The sequence below is a fragment of the Bombus pyrosoma genome, linkage group LG9 (genome assembly GCF_014825855.1).
Source record: "Bombus pyrosoma isolate SC7728 linkage group LG9, ASM1482585v1, whole genome shotgun sequence".
NCBI classification, from domain to species: domain Eukaryota; kingdom Metazoa; phylum Arthropoda; class Insecta; order Hymenoptera; family Apidae; genus Bombus; species Bombus pyrosoma.
In genome coordinates this window covers 5,323,606-5,344,795 of record NC_057778.1, presented here as the reverse complement: position 1 = coordinate 5,344,795, position 21,190 = coordinate 5,323,606, and the positions used below count along the sequence as shown (strand labels likewise).

The 21,190-nt window shown below is 38.9% G+C and overlaps 2 protein-coding genes across 10 annotated transcripts in view; one reads left to right on the top strand and one right to left on the bottom strand.

Annotated features, from left to right (window-relative positions):
* Positions 1 to 21,190, bottom strand: part of LOC122571219 (RING finger protein 17) — a 307,437-nt gene that overhangs the window by 235,295 nt on the left and 50,952 nt on the right. The gene's annotated exons all lie outside the window — the stretch shown is intronic.
* The window catches only part of LOC122571221, a 67,228-nt gene continuing 48,180 nt past the window's right edge, over positions 2,143 to 21,190 (top strand). Inside the window, exon 1 of the mRNA XM_043734691.1 lies at positions 2,143 to 2,392. Coding sequence (XP_043590626.1) covers positions 2,338 to 2,392 — 55 coding nt within the window. The 5' untranslated portion in view covers positions 2,143 to 2,337. The remainder of the gene's footprint in view (positions 2,393 to 21,190) is intronic.

The window sequence follows — 21,190 nt, the reverse complement described above, 5'->3', positions numbered from 1 at the left end:
TTACGTAAAATGCATGTGACGTAAAGTATCTACGATGCAGTTTGTAATTATTGGAAAGTTACTATTACTAATGAATGGTAATATGATTTTAAATTACTCACAATTGATGATTACACTCTGATATTTCGTACATACCTGAAACATAAATATACACACCGTGAATATACATATTAATATTCATATCGATAATTTATTGATACTGTGTTTATATATTATTTGAAAATATACGTAGAAAATATACGTATTTATTAGAAAATATACGTATATGCAAGAAAATTCCAGTCTTTAAAAATAACGAGAATAAAGAGACAGTTATAGCGAAAAACATGATTTTTGAAGTGCGATGGAGTATTAAATGATTATGATTAAAATTTCACAGAAGAATGAGAGCTTTGCGCGATAAACTTTAAAAAGTGTAGAAACAACGTGAAACTGCGAAATAGTAAAATCAACTGTACGATGTGGAATTTTGAACAATTATAACGAAATTGAGCTCGAACAATAAGAGAAAGTCTTATACAGTGATCAATCATATACACGCGTTACATTACATTGAGCGCAATTCGAATGAATATTTTTAATATTCGAGCGGACAGAATTTTTCTACTTGTTCGGTACGTGAATGGAAATTCGAACCACCTATACTTATGCAACGTTCGAAAGTTATTACTGGTAGAAAAATTACGTCACGAAAAAGAAGCAACAAAGGAACTGCATCGGCAGGGTTTCAACGAAGGAACGCTATGCCGACACCAGTATGAATATACAATTTTCACACTTGTAAGATATCCTGCGAATTCTCCCGGTGAGTTGTAGACATCTTACGATATCCGAGTGCTTCGGCAAGTTTTAACGAACTTTTCGTCATTGCCATTTTCAGTGAATAAAGCGTTCGGTTAAGAAAATTGGAAACTTTCAAGTTTACCATAGAGAACGTTCGCAGAACGTTTAAAATTTCTCCATAAAAATCAACGTGTTTCCTATTTAAAACTTAGAATTTATGCGATTCTTTCAATAACTGTTTCGTCAAGTTTGCATACCATTTATGATAAAGAATTCAACGATGAAGTAAATATTTTGTACTATTTTTAAAGTACAATTAATTTATCAGATATGTATGGTATATATATTTATTTATAAATAACGTTTAAGAGACTCTAGACTATCTCACGGTAATTAGAAACGGTAAATTAATCACAAAGACTGCGACAAAAATTGCTATCTGAATATCCAATATCTTATCCTGTCAGCAACTTTCATACTTTCTTATCTGCTATTAAGATAACATCCCGTTACTATTACTTTATACATGCACTCTGTATACATTTTAATCGTACCACTGTTCAAACACAAAGAAAGAACAATGTTTTTTTTCGCTTTTTAATCATATGCTTGAACTCACGAAGAGGGCAGCGATTTTTTCCAGGAACAGAACTTTGTTTCTAAACATGTTCATTAAACTTTAGTAATTATGCCTTCTGCCAATTACTATAAACGTACTAGAAAAGGAGTAAAAATATAATGTTAATAAACGTAGCGTTGTTTACTATATTTCTCCGTTGTATACAAAGCAGGGCTTGAAAAGACAGCACTTAAAATTAATATTACTAATTAAGTGATTAAGTTTATTACTGCAACAAAACAACGAAAAGATACCATATATTTAAACATTACATATACTTTCATGCAAAGCAACTTTATTACACTTTCTTATAAATATTTTCTTTCAAATAATTCTCTGACACCGAGAATCTTAAAAAGTACCCCATTTTCAGATACCCCGTCAAACATTAACAAACCGTCTTCCACAGCATTCGACGGATAACAATCCACGAAATCTCACAATTTTCAAACACCTGCAACAAGAACAAAATCTGACAATCGCATCCCACGCATTTCGCCAAAAACATCTCGATCATCGTTCACACATTCTCCCAATCCACGCAAACTTTCGATCCGACCAAGTAGCCAAAAAGGCAACAGAGAACCGGCCGTCCCGAAGGCGTTCGCGATTCTGCGAGAGGATGTAAGTGCGCCTCCGCCTGCCGCTTTCTTTCCTTCTTTCCCACCACTGGGTCTGAGATTCTGGGCGGCAGAGAGGCCAGCCTGCACACCGTTGGCAAAGGCAAAAGTCGGCGAACGTTCCGTTCTGGTCGAAGCGAGCCGGCAATACTAGGCGGCCGTGTGTCACCGAGAACCGCCAGTTTCCGCGTGGACTTCGCCGCAACGGGTAGGCCTCGATCCGCGCGCGTTCTCTTTGCACGCGTGGCCTGATACAAACACGATCGCGTCGTGTCGCGTCGCCTCGCTTTGTGCACAAGTGCGTCTGGCGGAAAAATGCGGTCACCCAGTGTCCCCGTGTGCTTCGTTCACGTTCTACTGTGCGTCCTGGGTGAGTAAGAATCTTCGTCTTCCGCGCGTGTACCATGGGATACATTGTACGGTTGCGATACGACAGTGTAGATACAAAGGATTTACAGTCGGCGATAAAAATAAGTGCGAATAACAGTGCAATGGAAGTAGGTATCAATGAAGCTTTGTTAAACACGGCTGGTTTGCACGAAGATGTGAATATCGATTTCGATTATTCTTAACTCTCTGCTTTCAGGATTTATAATAAATAAAATTTGAGGATTTAACGCTAATCGTAGAGTTGGATTACGTTTCGTTGATACCTACTTTCGGTGCTTGTCTCTTTATTTTTGTCGGCTACTGTATATATAAAGGAAGTCCGATGGAGCAAAGTTTTCGAGGTAGAAAAGTATCGGTGGATGTTGATTGTTCGTTAAACCAGGTGTACGTCGTTCAGCGAGTGATGAGGTGGTTCATGAGATAGTAGTCTTCAAGGAGGAATTATGGTTTGATAGATGCAAGATTTTGGAGTTAGATAGGACAGGAATGGTACCGATGAAAAAGCTGTGAATGTTTAGGTGTTTATAGGGTGCGGAATACAAAAAGCAAAGTATTCCTCGTAATAGAAGATTGTAACGCGAAATCGTCCTGTTTTTGTATTTATTACATAAATGGATAAAACGGGACCAGTTACTATTGCAATTACCTGTAGTTAATTTTACGTACTCCGTTAAGATCTACGTTACGTAATTGTATTTTATTTGAATTAATATAATTTTTCTGCTCTAAACCGTATACTATGGTAAAATTAGATTTTTCTATTCTGTTTATTTCCATGTGGATGAATACATTTTTTACAAAGTTCATCCAAAAAATACGCAATCATCGTTACCAAGGAAACTGTTTTGCACGTTCGTTTAGTTAAAGCAGCTAATCTGTCGTTGTTTGTCTCTTGATATCACAGCGTTAACTATGCGTCTTACTTTTTACGTCCAACACTCGAATCCTTTGATGAAGCTCGCACTTGTCTTGCATATGAAAATAATTAAAGCAAATGATGGGTAGCGTTAACAAAGAGCTGAACGATCGTTACAGCTTCGTGGATAATCAGTCACCGCCCATCGTCTACAGGGAACAATGTTGGTTACGCAAAGACTCGCAGGGGAACAGACCCCAGGTGTTCAGCCAGGCTAGCGAGCCTGTTAATTGCTGCGACACATCTTCAGGTTTATGATACGTCAATCGCTATGGGAACCGGCATATTCCAGGCTCACGTTTCCACTGAATGTTCAGTAATAACGGACTTCCGCTTTAATAACGGAGATTAGGGCTTTCGTGGAATAGCATCGTGCAATTATCAAAATCGTAGCTTTCAGCAGCAACTATATTTTTGAAATTGTATTTATTTCGATGGGAGTTGATTTCGGAACTTTCCCTTCTTCTTTTCCTCTTCCTCAATTTCATGAAAAGTTTCAATGACAGAAAGATACTGCAATAATTTTCCAAGTCGATCGTTCCGAACTTGACTTCATTTTATCATATTTGTTATATCGCAAAGTGATTAATAACACTAAAGTATGAAAGCAAACTTCGAGCATTTATCCTCGACTGAAAATATCAATTAGAAAATGCCAATTAGAAATGCGTTAATGTAACAGTTAAACTACGAACTTCTATGCAAGTTCACATTTTTGAGAATATACTTAGCAGAGTGAGAAAATTCGGTAGAAAATTGTTTGACGTATCAAGTGTTATACGAAGCCACTGCGCCTTCAATATTTCATGTACTTTTTTATGTTGCGTGCAATTCGCGCAGCTATCCATTTTCAAATTTCCTATAAATACGTAAAAATCCACGGGAATCGCAATAAATATAAAAAAACCACTGTAACGAGTGTATCGTTCGGTGTTTCGCAACCTGCTCTAGAAATCCAATTCTTCGTTTACTTTTTTATTAAACGACACGCAAGAATTGGCACATATAGCACTGTTCCGCGTAACTCGATGAAAAAAAAAAAAAAAAAGAAAAGAAAAGAGAACGCACCAGCTGTAACGTTCAAGCGGTATCGAACGAAAACAGGAAGTCGAAGGAAAAAGCAAATCGCCGCGCAGGTGTAAACTGATCGAGGCTGTGCGTTTCGAATGCAGAACGCGCGGGTAAAGTCGACGTTAAGCGAGTCCCAGGACGGTGTAAACACGTATTCCGTGACACGTACGCCACCGCTCCCACGGGAATCGATGCGAGTACCGTTTCCGCGTGAAGAGACCATCACGATGCCACAAGGCGAATCCCCGTAAAAATGTGGGTGTGAAAATAAAGCAGAGATATCGTTCGTGTAAAGTATCGCCTTTAGAGGAGCATTAGTATCTTTGATGTTGAAGATTACATACGATACAACGTATCAATTTTTGATTCAAATACTTGTCCATCGTACGAAAAATTTGAAACTAAGTTTTAATTGGAATAAAATTGTACCTTTCTTTAAAATAGTGTCGATTTAAAGGATTCTTATGTGATTTTATACAACCGAAGGCTCTAGATTAATTTGCAATAAATCCACAAATACAATCCATAAAATACCATAAATCGCTCTGTAAATTACATCTAACCACTTTCCCTCTCGTATGCTACAACCCTCTTACATATTTCGAACTTTGTTTCCCTCTCAACACACTCGAGCTCCAAAAAAGGAAGAAAAAGAAATATACTCGCTTGATTATGCTTAATGAAACTTCCAAATTTCTGTAATTTCTACTGCTAACTGCGGATAGTGTAAAAACGCTATGAATTACGTATTTCCAACGTTACAACAGTTTCAAAGGCAAAAAGAAACGCATAATTTCCACTAGTTCCTGCCAGTGTATCTCTTCATCGAGAATGGATAATTTAAAAAAAAAAGAGAGCTGAGAGCGGGACACGGTTTGTGTTTCTGGTCAGCGTCTGGCACGCTTGAACGACGTCGAGGACGTCGTCGTCGTCGGCGAACACCAAGGGAAATCAAGCGTTCTCCAGTTTTATTTGCATAAAATGATGGGGCTGAGCATGTCACGTTCGAAACGTCGCGTCGGCCTCCCGGTTCGTGGCTCGCAGCTCGCGCTGATTTTCCTCTCGAATTTCATTACGCCGCGGCCCCATGGCGCCTACGACTCCGCGGGAACAACTCGCGTCTCCGATCATTAAGTCACCAAGTAGATGCAAATTAAAGAACAGGAGAATTTTCCCGCGGAATTTCCCAGCCGCGAGCAGATTTTCGAACCAACGCGGCCTGATCCGATTTTCCGTTCATTTCCAACATCCGTGTGTGACCGACGTTTGTTTTCCGCGTAAGGGTGGCGCACCGTTGTTCTTCTACGTTCGATTCTTCTTGGCCGCACGAGACTGATTTCGAGAGGTTGATTGCACAGCTATTTGTTTTCCTGCTTGTTATTCTGATTTTGTATAGAATGTTTGGGATGTGTGCGAAGGTACTGATATGGAAATTTTGAAGGTAACAGGAAATAGAATGAAAAGTAAAGTTAATGAAGATATAATCGAGGAGTCGGTGTCTCTTATCGAAGTTTCAGAGACGTTTGAGAATTTTAAGTACCTTTTCTATCATCGGCTGTCTTCTGTGGCATCGTAGAGGAGAGAGATGAGCTGCCTTCCGTAACATAAGTGTGACGAAAGACGGTAGAAGATTGAGGTTCAAAGTGTCGGAATAATTTTCTTTCGTTTCAAAGATATCGCGAGACAAAAATCTATCGATTAAATTACAGTCAAAATGGATAAGAGTTTAATGCAGAAACACGTAGGTTAGACTAATTCTTTAGAGTGTTTTATATTCGGATTTTCCTTTCGTTTAAAAATATTTGCCAGTTGGCTGCATCGCGTTATTTTCGAAACTTTCCTAAATTTCTCGAGTTCTATCCAACGTTCTAATCTAAATGGTAGAAGAAAATCTTACAACTAGCTGTATCTTGTAGGATCTACTTATATCGATAATTCTCTGGACCGAGAACGATTAAGTAGACCCGTTAAGAACTTTCTAAAACGATCTTTAGCACTGATAAAGATCGCTTGGCGTTCGGTCGATCTTTACATTACAGTTAAATGATCCATGTGGGTTGCACATAAAAATTCTTGGGTCAATAACCCCGGGCATCCAAATACGGAGGAACGAAAGCATAAATGTGGAAGATAAAACCAGCTAAAATGAAAAATTATTATAAATCGATCGCTCTATACGAACGAAAAATTCGATCACGAAAGCTTTTGTATCGTCGTTGAAAAGGTACAAGAATATTGGTAACGAATCAACCTTGATGGTCGATCGATCGAATGGAAAATTTACGAGGGCAAACGTCAAAAGCAGAGAAAAATAGAGCTAGTGGAAGCGAAGGAACACGTGCACGGCCATTAAACGACACGGTGCATCGCGACGCTGCGCTGGCGCGAAATTCTTACGATCGTCCCCGGTACTAAACGCTGACAGAGGTCCTCGAAAAGCTCTATTTGCCTCTTCCACCCCAGTCCATCCTCCCTGTTTCCTGTCCGAACGATCCCCTCCCACGTTGGCAATCGTGATACGGTGTTTCGTCGCGTTACGTGCTGTCTTCTCTCGTTTTTCTCCTTACAACGAATCAGTTTCTGCCGACGAGGCGGCAATAAAACGTAACGACGTTAATTCCGTGTCTCGCCACCGACCCAGCTTCTATGTACGATATTTCCAACTGCAAGAAGGTTCCGTACGAGAGGTTTGCAAAGAAATAGGTAACATTGCCGAGAGAGTACTGGTTTGCAATTTAGAATCGGTTTGTCCGATTGTTTCGATAGTACGAGACGAGAGATTTGGAAAAATTCACGCCGTACGCTTGTTGGCGCTTGGTCAAACTATTCGTCGAAATATTTTTCTTTTTATACGTGCAAAGCATCTTTTATAGAGTTTAGATGTTTCTTAAAATATTTCATAATCATCTCGTATGATAAGAAATTCTCGTATAAGAAAACTGCGAAATTTTGTTAGCATCTCTTTGGTAGATAATTAAGACATTAAATGCATATTTTCAATCTTTTTCATAAACAATAAAGGCGAATATATAGGAGAAAGAATATATGTAAACGAAATGAGAACGATCGTTGAAAGCAAAGTAATTACAGGTAGAGGAAGGTCTTGAACGTTACGGTGGACAAACGAGGAAGCAAAGAAATCCTGTGATAAATAGAAACTCAATTTCGAATTCTAAGTTGAAGATAGGAAGGATGCTTTGAATTGAACTTAACACATATCTCGGTCTGTGTACGCTTCAACTTTTCGATTCTATTAAAATTTTACTTTTTTGCTCCTTCGACTTTCGACTTGGTCCTTTTTCCCTCTTACTCTCACTTCGCTTCATAATCGCCTCTGGTCTCGACCCGTAACAAATTATACAGAATTCTGTATCATCCTGTATACGTCACTGATCCAACACTTTCAACTTTTATTGTTTCCAAGGCTATTTTATTATTTGTTATCACGAGGTGCTGTAGTTCTTACGTATCAGAGTAGTTCAATTTCGAAATTACAAAACGCAGAAAATTAGAGACGATCCCTAGTAAAACAAATTGAAACTGTATTACATATATTGTGAATCGTATGTTACATATTATTGTATTACATACAATTCTGAATGATATTGTCAATTACCTAATATAATTGACGAAGTTATAAAATTTTGAACTTGTTCTATCGCAAACGAGACCTGACCGTTCTCGCTATAACAAAATTAAATAGCAAAATAAAAGAAAATTACCTCAGTCTATCAAACAAATACCCAAAATTGTGCTAAACTCGATAGGAACCAACACATCGAATGGAAAACTAAAATAATAGATACACGGTTCTCGCGAAAACTCAATTCCCGATGATTAGCGCTACAACAACCGCAGCGTCGAGTAAAATGAATAACCGTTGGAACGAAACGCGGATGCAAGAAAGGAACATGAGACACGATAAATAACCGTGGACCAAACATCGCCAGTATCGCGGTCACATTACTTCAATTTCATTATTATCGACGCGATTATCGTCGGTGCGTGCGGGAAACGTACTGAAAACGAATCATCCTCGTTGTTGTCGCCATTGATGTCGCGTTCTGACAAAACGGAAACTGACGCGTAACAGGAAAGGCACAGAGGATGATGCAAATGATATTGATTCGAGCGAATTATATTTCCACCGATAACAATCGCTCCATTCGATCTTTTATTCGGAAATAAAAGTCTCCGTGTACCAGTGAGCTTTTTGCCGCCGTTTCGCAATTTCCAGGAAGCAGCCTCTTCTTGCTCAAATACGATCTGACTTATATGACGACGTTAGATTACAACTTTGCTTCGACCTTTAACACTATTTAATTAGTACGAAGCTGTTTCTACCAAAACCAGCCAAAATGACTGGTCTTTAAAAAATACGTAATAATAGAATATTTTAATATTTATCGATTTATTACTTTCTTACGGAAGGAATTCCATGTTATGTGGTACATTTTTGATATTATTAATCCATTTGGGACTATAATTCCTAAACGAGGATCGACACGTTTCTAAAATTGTAGAACCAGTCATTTTGACTGGTGCGGTATTGCTAGTGTTTTAGCATTTAGCGATCGATCCAGAATTTTCCTAATAACTGATATCATCATATCGAATGATACGGAGTAAAAATTTTCAGAACGTGTGGGAAGTTGTAGAAAACGAGGAGACTGATTAATTGGGATTCGATAAACAGATTAAAGGACCCTTTTGACAAGTGCCAGTCATTTTCACTGGTATTGGTATAGATGAACAAAACAATTTGAAACAAAACTATTTTGAGTTTGAATACATAAAAAACGAAATAATTCTCATTATATTATTCTTTTAGTTATGGTTGCGAAAGTCATTACATCATTGCGGGAAAAAATATAATACGAAGTAGGAATTTTAAAATAAAATTGTAAAACCAGTCAGTTTGACTGGTGTGTTAGTTCTAGCGTTAAATACTTTATTCTACGTTTGATCGTGACTCTAATCTTACTTGCAATTATTATGTAAAATTGAAAAACCGTTCATGATCTGGCTATGGTTATAAACAGACCGCGGATGTTCATGCTAGTTCATATCTCTGTGAGAGCAGTGAAAAAAGCAGAACATAAATAAAGATTCGATTAATTCGGTTTGGTGCGAGGCAAGGGCAACACGTGGACGGGGTGCTCTGTAGAAAAAGTGAAGTGTGAGGGGAAAAAGGAAAGGAAAGCGCGAAGTAACACGAAGAGAGGAAAGATAAAGTGCAAACACACGAGGAGGAAAGAAGGAAAGGTGAAAAGAAGAGAAACAAGGGAGATTTATAAATAAGAGAATCCAAGAAAGGAAGAGGTTAGGCAGACAGAAGAAAATCAAAAAGTTGGGAAAGAGCTGTAAAGAAAGCTGAAAGTTCGTCCAAAGCCGAGAGGCACGGACTAAATAAAAATAATAATAATAATAATAAAGATTCGATTAAGGCGAAGTTTACATATCATTCGAATTTCGAAAAATTAGCAAATCTATAAAATTTCCATGAAAAGTGACGAATCGGTCAGTTTGGCCACTCTGTTGATCTTGATGTTAATTTATAACCTTTCTAGTTTCGTCGATCTTGTTTATACAATGCATAGAGTACCGATTGTGTTCTTCTATGCGTGCCACTTTTATTGTGTCTCCGATAGTTTGTTCCTCCACGTTCTCGTTCGATAACTACGAAAATCTACGGCTGGACGATCAATCGACAGGTATTCCGGTGAAATGCGTTTTCCTCTGGGCGATTTTTACGCTGAAACACGCCTTCCGACACAATTATTCGAACAGTCGACGAACAAAAATGTAACGATTCGAATGGATTCGAGAAATCGATAAATTTCCAACTCGCTCGTCTTTGTTACTTGCTTGGTGCTTTGAAACTGAATCGTCTATAGACCCTATACCAGTGCAGATTCGCCTTTGTGTCGATTTGTAGTCCTGCAGCTTTCAAATTAGTCACTTTATTATACGTAGAATTATACCGAAACGTAGTCTTTTATTATTATTATTGGCAAATTGAAAATAAAAATATTCCTGGTTAAAGATATTCGAAGTCGTGTATCAAGATATCTAACGGTATTCGCGAATTTATATTTTATACACCCTATGCTTGTATCAACGCCTCTTCTAAAAAGAAGGGAAGATAAAATAAAAAGCCAGCCAAGAACCTATAGAAAACCAATCAACGAACAGACTTGTTCAATCGTCGCTACGATCACGATCATGCAAATTCATATTCTTGTGAATAAAATATGCAAGATACAATCCACCAACTATCGTGACAAATACTTTCAATATCTTCGATGCACGTATTATGCGCATTCTGTACAACATCCTAATGCATATTTTTAAGAAACGTAATGCACAGACATCTATTGTACAAATTACTCGCATCTTTAACTATTCATCCGCCCTCGTCTAAATATCCTCGAAGAACCACGTACGTACAACGACGGTGATAAGGGACAACAACGAAGTTTCCATAAACGCGACAATACACTGTTTGTTCGATTGAAGCGACGTAGAGAAGAGGGTGATCGTTATACAGGTTTGGTTCGGAGCGGGCAGCAGCATACCGCCACCCCCGTAATCGTAGCGCGCACGCAATTCAGCGCGCATACATGCACGTCGGCTATGGGTATATCAACCGGTGTACTACCTGATCACCATGAAAATTTATACGCCATCGTACGCCACCGTAAATTGTATTATCGAATACATACCGTCGGTCTCTTCCCGTTCCTGCGCGTCTCTCCCGTCACCTGCCACCACCCCGTTCTGTTTCCCCTGTTTTAACCACCCTCCCTTCTCTTCTGCATCATCCATACGTTCTTTCCAACGCTACAGAGACAGAACGAACGAGCATCGCAGGTCGCGGAGGCTCTTGAATTTTTCGAGTTTATGGGAACCTGTTATTAACACGTTGACTGTAGTGGGAATTTTGCATATTTCGTGCCGCCAGCCATACGGCCGTAACATTTAATATTCCTAAATACACTTTTTCTCTGAGTGTGATATTCTCTAAGTCATTGGAATTGTTGACAAATTTTTAGTTTATAAAATTTGTCTTATTTCTATCGTTCTAAAAAGTCAACGTAAAAAGCGCGGATCGCCGATGACCACTGTGGCACTGGGCGCGTTAAACGCTGGAAACGAGCAAACTGTGGACGAAGCATAATCAAAAAAATGTCAGCGATAAAACGCCTTCTTTTAGCGGAATACGATTAGATTACTCGCGTTATAAATTGGTCGAATTGTAGCTCCGTGAACTGGGCTCTACTCCCGTACGAATCTTCGCCGCCTAATCGCTTCAACGATCTGCGCGATGAACTTCGCTTTATGCGATGGCGATTCTTATCACACTTTGTCGGATTTTCGAGCATCTCTTAGCTGGTACGTATTATATCGTACTCATGACACGTTGATCGTGGCTATGGGATTCGTTTCGCTGATTGCGGGGAATATTTGGTGAATTAATTTCGGTAAAAATTCGACGGTTTGCTATTTTTCGGAAATAAAGATGATTTCGGTGAATATTTGCAAAGTAGAGTAAACATAGAAATAACGTAAAGTAAAAATAACTGGCAGATAAATTTTTCTAGCCGGAAGGGTTTGGTCATTTTTTCGGAAAAAGGATGATTGTGGAGGAAAAATCATTTGTCATTTCTGTGGAAATAAAAACGATAGCGGCAACTTTTAACAGATGAAAATTGGCTATTTTTTAGAAACAAGGATAGTTAGAAGATATAACAAAATATTTCAGAATTGTGTCAGAGAAATATGAAGACTGAACGAGCAACTATTCAAATAGAACGTGGAAAATAAAATATTGTTGGTTTTCTTTTTAAATGAAGACTCGCTGAAAATTGTAGCAGTACGTGTTTTACAGAGATTCCAAACGAAGAAGATAAATTCAATTGAACGTGCGTGCACATAATCTTTTGGCCAAACGCAGTTTCAAGTATTTCACGCGCCTCTGACACGTACTACGTCAGGCTTTGCGTGCACACACGTAACTTGCAGAAGGTGCGAAAACAAATCTTGCAACTGCGAAATATAAGTTTGGTGATTGATGATGATGCTCGATTTACATTCACAACTAGACATTTTGTTTCACAGAGACTTTCATTTTAAACAATTGAAAGTTCGATTTTATCTAAAAATTCGTTATTTCCAATGGACACAATTAGAAGAACGGAACCTAACCGGCGATTTATTTCACCCAATATCGTAACAAGTATTACACTTTCGATATTTTATATCTTTGCTTATTTTACAGTGGCTACAAGAGATATTAGACACGCCAGTGTATTTGTTGTGCCATTTACATATTGATTAATTAGATTCAAGATTCTTCACTTTCACACTGTGCTTTCACGTGACCACAAAAATTTGATATTAAAAAAATGAAATGTAAAACCTGATAAAAGAGAACTTTTTAATTGGAAAGCGAAAGAATGTAGAATTTTTTATCGTGTCCAAGCCACTATACATGTTCTGTCTATTTTTGCGTTTCTAATATTTCCCCTAAATACAAAATACACGATTACATGCTTTAATTTTCCACAAGTATGTACATTCACGGTCTAAATATCGCCGATCTCCAACGACCAGTAAAACTCTAAATGAACTCAACGTGTTCAAAGGCCTATCGTTTAACAACGATAAAACAACATGCATATACACTTTCGCTTTTTTCCCACACGCATTATACGTAGCGAAGTCTCAGGCACAAGTACGTACAAGTCCAATGCAAATTGATACGCCTCCCATTCGCCGCTCTTTAGCTTTCACTTAACGGCACTGCGGTCCGTCTGCTACTGCACTTGATCAAGTCGAAATAACGACGCTGCTCGTGCTCAGGACCGTCTCGTTCCGTCTTATCAAGATCGATTCGAGAAAGTGAACACCGGCTTAGGGGATAATTTTCCCTCTGGTCCCACTTTCCTTTGCAATTCACTCGCTGCATCGATTTCCCATGCAAATGTGCCGCTATCAACGAATTCTGATCACCGCGTTGTTCTCACCCGACGACGGCGAAAGCACCGTGAAACGCAAGGACCACTGTACCGAATGCATACGAGAAAGATCGACGTGGAACTTTTGGAGATTTTTATGGCGCCACCTTGATAGAAGAGCACGATATCTCTAAGTAAATGGTATTCTAAAAGACGAAAGATCGATCGGACATAATTGTCGGTGGATGTTGAAAATACACTGGGGTGTGCTCTTGGGTTGGCAACTAAGTGATTACGGAATTTGTCATACCACCCAATGACAAAAACCGCAATCACTTAGTTGCCAACCGAATAGAACCAACCGATAGGTTCTGAAACCTTGTTCGTTGTAGCATCACTTTGTACAAATAAAGACATCAGAGTTTTTTCTTGTAAAAATGCATATTATATTTATCAAGGGTAGTAGGTTCGAAGTCTACTAATTGGAAGAAAAGTTAATGGCAAATACAACGATTTAAACGAGAAGATTTTAGTGCAACATGGAAAACACGAATGTAAAGATATAATATATTGAATTAACGTGAATATTAACAAGTATACGAAGTTTGAAGGCTCCTTTACTTATATATAACATGTATAAGGGACCAGAATTAAAGGAAACTCGACCGAGAACGACCGAAATGATAAAAAATTGTGTCTGAACAGCCCCTAATTATGGTTTCGAATAAATTCCCGCGAAACGTAGAAGCAAACGAACACGAATACCGCAACGAACGTTGACACCGGAAAGAGCAACGGGATATGAATTTACCTCTTTTTTCCGAGGACGATTCTCGAAGCGGAAAGCGGAACGCATGATTAGAAAATTTCGCGCGTGTACGAGACAAGTAGAAGCGTCGGGTGTCATTTTTCCCGGCGGCCAATAACATTTATAACGTCATATTTCGATGGGGAAAAAAGGCACTTTTGAAACGTCCAAATAAATTAAAGCCGAAATTTATGGTATTATTTGCATTTATATTTTTTCCCGCCCGACCCGCTCGGACACGCGCGCTCCCGCGCGACGTCACCGCTCTGGATATTTAAACGCGAAATCAACATGCATCGTGGCGCATCGTCGCTTTTTTACGCGCAGGGATAAAAAGTGACAGGTGACAGTAAAACACTGGGAGCAAATTTTCGTTCCTGTGTTTGTTTTTCCTTTGGTCTTTTTTTTTTGTATCTCTATCCTTCCTTTTCCATCCATTTTGTCGGATCGTTCGCGTTCTTCTCTTCTTTTTCCTTTTTTTTTTTGCATTTTGCCTTTTCTTTCATTCTGCTTTTTTTCGTGCCTTTTTTACTACCAGAGCCAGCCGGTAATTGTAACAAATGTTATGAGCTGCGCGTATCGTTGCCGACGTGCGCAATAAAAAACACCGCCATTCGTGAATTTAGATCGACATGCGAATGGAAATCAACGGAAAAAAGTTGCTCATTAAAACGGTGAACTGGTTTCTATCGATTACCCTATCAGAATGCTTAATTATCCCGTGTACTATTTGGAAAGTAAAAAAGACACGGAGAAGGGACGAGGGCAGCGGATGAAGTACAACGAAGCGGAAGAGCGACAATCTCGACCGATCACGGTTTTAGCCCGAAGGTCGTGAGAATGTGACGATTGAACGCGTTCTAGATAATCATCTTGCCAGTTGTTAGCCGCAAAGGATTAAACTAGTTTCGTTACACGTAAGAACGTATTAATCAAGCTGACCATGCAGGGACGCGCGCCTAATTAGGAATTACGTGCTCGTTCGACTGTGGAATGTTTACTCTTTTTACGGATACCGACTAATAATTGGCAGAAAAGGATAATTTATTGCAGTGAGTAACGCTGAAACATGAAAAAATTCCAGCGATTCATCTGCGATTCGAGGAGTAACGTGTATTGTACTTTCGAGGAAATGGAGTGGGATGTTCCTATAATTATTCGAAGATATAAATATGAGTCCAAATTATTTACAAAGTTACGTTTTTTGTCAAATTTACGTAAAATATGGAATTTTGCATTTGATTACACTGTCATCGTTTCGACGTATTGTCATGCATTACATCAATAATACAACTCGATAGACGATTGGCAGTGACACGTACGTCGTGAAATATGGTTATAGCAAAAATTTTTCTTTAATCCCGATAAACAATAAAACTACCAATCCCTAACGTGTACCTAATTACACGTATACGACTACAATGGTAAGACGAAGTAACATAACGATGAATATGATGAAAATATATAATCCCCGGAGAAATGTATATTAATTTGGCCACAAACACTGTCGTATGCCATGTATCTCTAAAAACAGAACGACATATAAAATCAACGTTTATACAGATCGGTTCTTGTGTTTTAATTTTAGTATTAAAGCCTACGGTCACCTACCACTGTCTTCTCAAGTTAAACATTTTATCGTTTCGTTTAATTGTGCAATAGAAATACCAAAGATCCGCAGTTTCGTTCAATTATTCATAGCTCATCCATAATGTAACATATGTGGCTAAAAAAATGAAGCGAGTACGTGGGAAACTGGCATCGATTTCGGGGGTTTCCGGATGAAAATTCGAGGACACGCGAACGACAGATCTGAGTGTGATTCGAGCAGCTTGGGATTACACAGTCGACCGATAATTAATCGGCGTATGGATGAACGACAGAGCGATTAGTAGGACGTGCGCAGTAGCGATATTCGAATCTGGCTGTCGTATGCGCAACAATGCTTTGAAATTCCGACAATATTTGCGAGGATTAAGTACTGTTCGATTGGGATAGCAGACAGATGATAGTGCCGCCTCGATTTCAAGCTATCGGCCCGATAATATTTGTATGGGCGAACACACCGTGTGTGTTTGCCGTCGCACTTTCGACTCTTTCCATATCCATCAAAATCATTTTTGCTAGTTGCCTCCAACCTCTGCATTACAACCCCTGTGCTTTCGCTCGAGCCCGTCCAAAAACGTTTGTTCGTGCCTTTAAATAAGTGAAAAGTTTGGAAACGTTTCGAGATAGATCCCGAGAGCAGAACTCTGCCATCCTGGTGAAAATGCTACGCGGCTGAAATTGATCGATCCAACTTACGGTGTTCCAGGTATCAGGGAGCATTTTGTGTATCTCGATGACAAACACATTCGGGAAATTCTTGCAAAGGCACTGTTAAATTTGAAATTTGACGTTTAGTATCCTCGATTTAGAGCTCGATTTATTAACGGATTTTAAGAAACAATCGACCACTTTGTCATATATACCGTGCAATTTAAATAACGACTATTCTACCATAGTACAGAGTTGCTGTCGACAGTTCTTTCTCTTAGAGGATTTCCGATGATCCATAAAAACGCCGATAAAAATTTACTATACAGTACGTTACAGGTTATTTTCTTAGATTGTTCGTCGCAGAGTTTCCCAGGGACGGGCGAACTAAGTTCCAAATCGTTTCTGTATGTTCGAAGAATAAAACATTTTATAACAATGGAAGAGTAAAACGCGGTTGCTGCAGTTATCTTATCACGAATCTGAACGCCGATCAATCTACCTAACGCACGGTTCACGCAATATGCTCTTACGCCAAACGCATAGGAAGAACAACACGCTCAAACTAAGTCGGAAAAGAGCAAATCAAATGGAAAGCAAACTTGGGAGTCCGTTTCAATTTCCATCGCATCAAATTACCATTCGACTAAGCCTCGCGATTTCAACACGGCTACGATCAGACTTTCATCGCACGAAAACCGTTCACAATCGTCGAAAATCGTAACGCGATCGCCATGCGAAACAGCCGACGTTCGCGCGGTATCCCATAAATATTCTCTTTGAGCGACGCATATTGCAACAACGAGAGATAGAAGAGAGGAGGATATTTGGCAAGCGCAACGCGTAAAAACGCCATGGCTCAGGGTCGCGTGTTTCTTTGCCTCCCCCCGGACGTTGCGACAGAGAGGAAAAACCGAAGAGATAGAACGAATTAGCCGATGGATAAAAGGGAGGGATGCCACGATCAACGACTTACTTTAGCCCGAAGGTCAGCTGCAGATCGATCCATCGGCCGAACCGAACGAACGTTGTGATCGAGAGGCGAGCTTCAAAGTGGTGTCGTTTATACCGTCGTTAATTTCGTCGAGACTGGAAGAGATATCGATAGCAAAAAGGAAACAGCTCGCGGCTACGTTTGGCGATAAAATACTGAACGAGGGATGAGGATGCGGATAGGGGTTGAAAAAGAGAGAGAGAGAGAGATCGGTTGGTGGCAGATAAAAATAGGGGCGAAAGGTGAACGATGAGGGAAGAAGGGGTTGTAGCGAAAAAGCGGACCGTGCATCGCGCAAATATCCACGCAAAAATCCCGCTATCCATCCCGTTTCAAGGAGAATTTTTACCTTTCAGCGATACGCGCTATTAGCACGACGTCCGTGGCTCAAAAGCCAAAGTGATTTCCAGAAATAACTTTTGTCGAATCCATCCCGTTCCTTTGGAGATTCTGCTTGCAGCTGTGCTCGCCAATGGATAGATTTTCCTCGCGGAAATAGCGGATAGACAGCAACCGGTACCTTTTCTGCTTAACTTATCACAGAGTCTGGCGCAGCAAGTTTTTATTGCCGGTGTCGTGCGCGCACACGCCTTTGGATAAACGTTTTATCTTTCGTCGGACGAACGAACCAGGGTTGGGGAGAAAGATGGCCACGGAAGGCTAGCAAGTTTTCGTTTGATGCGATACCATTCGGCCAGAGAATTTGTAAGTTTAAGAGAGGCTCCGAGAGTGTGTTGTTTCAAGCTAAGTTTCACAGCGTTCCAAGCTCCCTGCAAGGTTTCCTGCCGCGTAGAATAGACCGGGGATGTCGTTGGCAATGTTTGTTACTTGACTTCGCAAGTGTGAGGTGGATGGGAATTAATGAAGCGAATACTTGAGTTTACGCCTCGAAGAATTGGATTTGCAAGTGTGTATACGACTTAGGTCAATCTTGAGACCAACTGATGAACACGGAATCTTTTATGGAAGAACTCGTACTATAATTTCCGATGTTACTATTTAAGACTGTCTTGTAATTAAACTATAGTTAAAATCACTGAAATTAATTCGTCAGTCAACCATCGTACAATGATATGAATTATATGACAATTGTATGAAACAATTGTATGAAATTATATATATATTGTATAAAGAAAGCTTAATCTATTACGACATATCGTTTCATACGACACAGCGAATTCACATACAGACGAGTAGATCCAATTAACAGAAGTTCGTTGAGTCAATCACTGACTAACATTTCGTTCAAATAAATCAAATTTATACAAACGAAACTCTACCACTATGCGCATATTTTATCTCTATGTAGCTACGTGATTGTAATTTCATTCAACTGTGCGCAGATTCTTTTCTAATCACAATTTCAAAGTTCGTAAAAAGAAAAGGAGAAGAAAATCGTTCAGGAAAAGTTCAAGAGAATGACAGCGATGGAATTCACCCAGGTTGGTCCAGTTCTTGGAAAGATTTTCCAGTTCGCGGGATCCCCGGCGCAGCGTCAGTTACGCGGACAAAAGTTATCCTGAAGAGATACCGAGAAACCAGATGCAAGAAGCGACGGACGACGTGCGCCGCGTTGAAAAAAAACGTCAACGTGATTCTGCAGTCACGTAACAGGTAGAACCGGTTCGTGAAAATTTCATTGTACGTTCAATCCTACATGCCTGTAATTGTTGAGATTTGTTCTGGCACGCTCGCGATGAATATGCATGGATGCCGGCCGTGTTAATGCTTTTCAGCCCGGAACGCGGACACCGTGTCGCTAAGAGATATTTCTACCGGACCTTTTCGAAAATAAACTTGTTCGGAAAGGTGTCGAAAAACAAAGTACGCGCCTCGCGTTCCCCCGAACGTGTGCACATTTGATTTAGTTGTCCGTTTGTTTCTCGCCTAGAATACTGATGATTTTCCCCGATACTGAAGCTATCGAGAGACCAATACTGGCAAGGCGAGTGAAAATTTGTTATATTATTTCTCTGATGATTGATTGCATCCAATTGACGGTTTTCATCTCTTTTCTCTTCATCTCGTGTACTTGGACGTTGCAATTAGAGATGAATTGCCGTGTAGAAAATTTGTTAGAATGTTCCTTAGCTGATCGATTGTGCTCGGTCGATGATACTTATCGAAAATAAAACAACCGTAATGAAAACGGAAATCTAAAACCAACTAACTGTAAACTGAAACGATTCACCGATACAAAATTCACGATCAGCGCTGAGATCATTGATGAAATTTGTATAGAATTAAGAGAAAATTTCGAGACATCAGAATATCAGCAGGAAGTCTTTTCTATTGGAATTCAACATCGTTGCGCAGAAATATTGCGTGTATTAGCATCTGTGGTGTTTAATTGCGATTAAATATACACAGACATTTGAATATTTTTCATCCATCTCTTCCAATAGCACGAAACTCGATATAATCTAAAAATCTATACAGTTCTTTATAAATAAATAAATATACATATAGGAGAAAATGGATATCACGGTCAGTGCAACGGTGATCATCTTATCATGGAATATTCGATCCTTGTTAAAAGTTTTGTACATTGAAATTTATGAAACGTATGCCCGAACTTATTATGTTCGTAAAAGTTCTCGAGGAAGATGTTGGTGGATAAGAATGGCCCTATTTGCAGGCACCAGAAGAACCAAGCTTGGAGAAATTGATTTATTACCAAGAAACTTTCAGGCCTTTTGAGTAATAAGATGTTGAATTATTCCAATGTATCGATAATCTTCTAATATTCTTTCGCTAGTCTTTTCTTTGGTCTTTCTTTTTTAACAGCGTTGTATTCTTCCGGCCACTTTTCAGTCGAATCTTTTTATCCTTACAAATTTTGTTTAATTTGAGAAAAAATCATTAAAAGCCATTGTTGATGTACTTTACCTATATTTATCATTCGTTGTTAATTTTATATTTTAGTTAGAATTTTACGCTGCAGTTTAAGTTTCTTGAAACATTAAAAGTCCCTTTGCTTGTTGAAACAAAAGTAAGATTAGCATACAAAAATTCTTAAACATCGGGATTTAATAACTCCGTAACGTCAGAAACTAATTTCAAAGACGCTTACACTTGCAGAGATTTTCTACTATATCATTATTTTCCGGCAATATAATTGTTCATTTGAATTACATTCCCCGAAAAACATGGAGAGAAAGCAAGTTCACGATCGATAAATACATTCAGGTTTTCTTGGCCACTTTTCTATTTACCAATTTGTCAATGGCGATATCGCTTCTTTACGGTATATCCTTTTAAGTACACAGAGAAACAAGTTTCATAAACTAAGAAGTAAAAACTTGTTTTGAAAGCTTGTGCGGCACCATAATTTGGCACTCACAATAGGAGACAAGTTACTTTAAAACCTATTAGAACATACCAAATAACTAAATTTACAAAAGAAAATCCTCCTGGACCTCAAAAAAAAAAAAAAAAATGTAAAGAAGAAAGATGTGCCACTAAATCGACTACTAATTTTAATAATTCTTAGCAAAAAATATTCCAGTATCTACAACACCAGAACAACTAGTACAAACTACGAATTAATATAAACTTCTATCAAAGAAATCAAGATAAAAGTTCAAGACCAGAAACCATCATCCTTCGTCAAAATATGCTTTATTAAAAATAATAAATTATATTATATTATATATATTCAATTCTCAAAAACCTATAGTTGTAAATTTACGAAATTCCTACGAGGAAACTGTGAATTAATTACTCGGACCGTCCTAATAACACCATTCAAAACTAACTCACACACACGCATA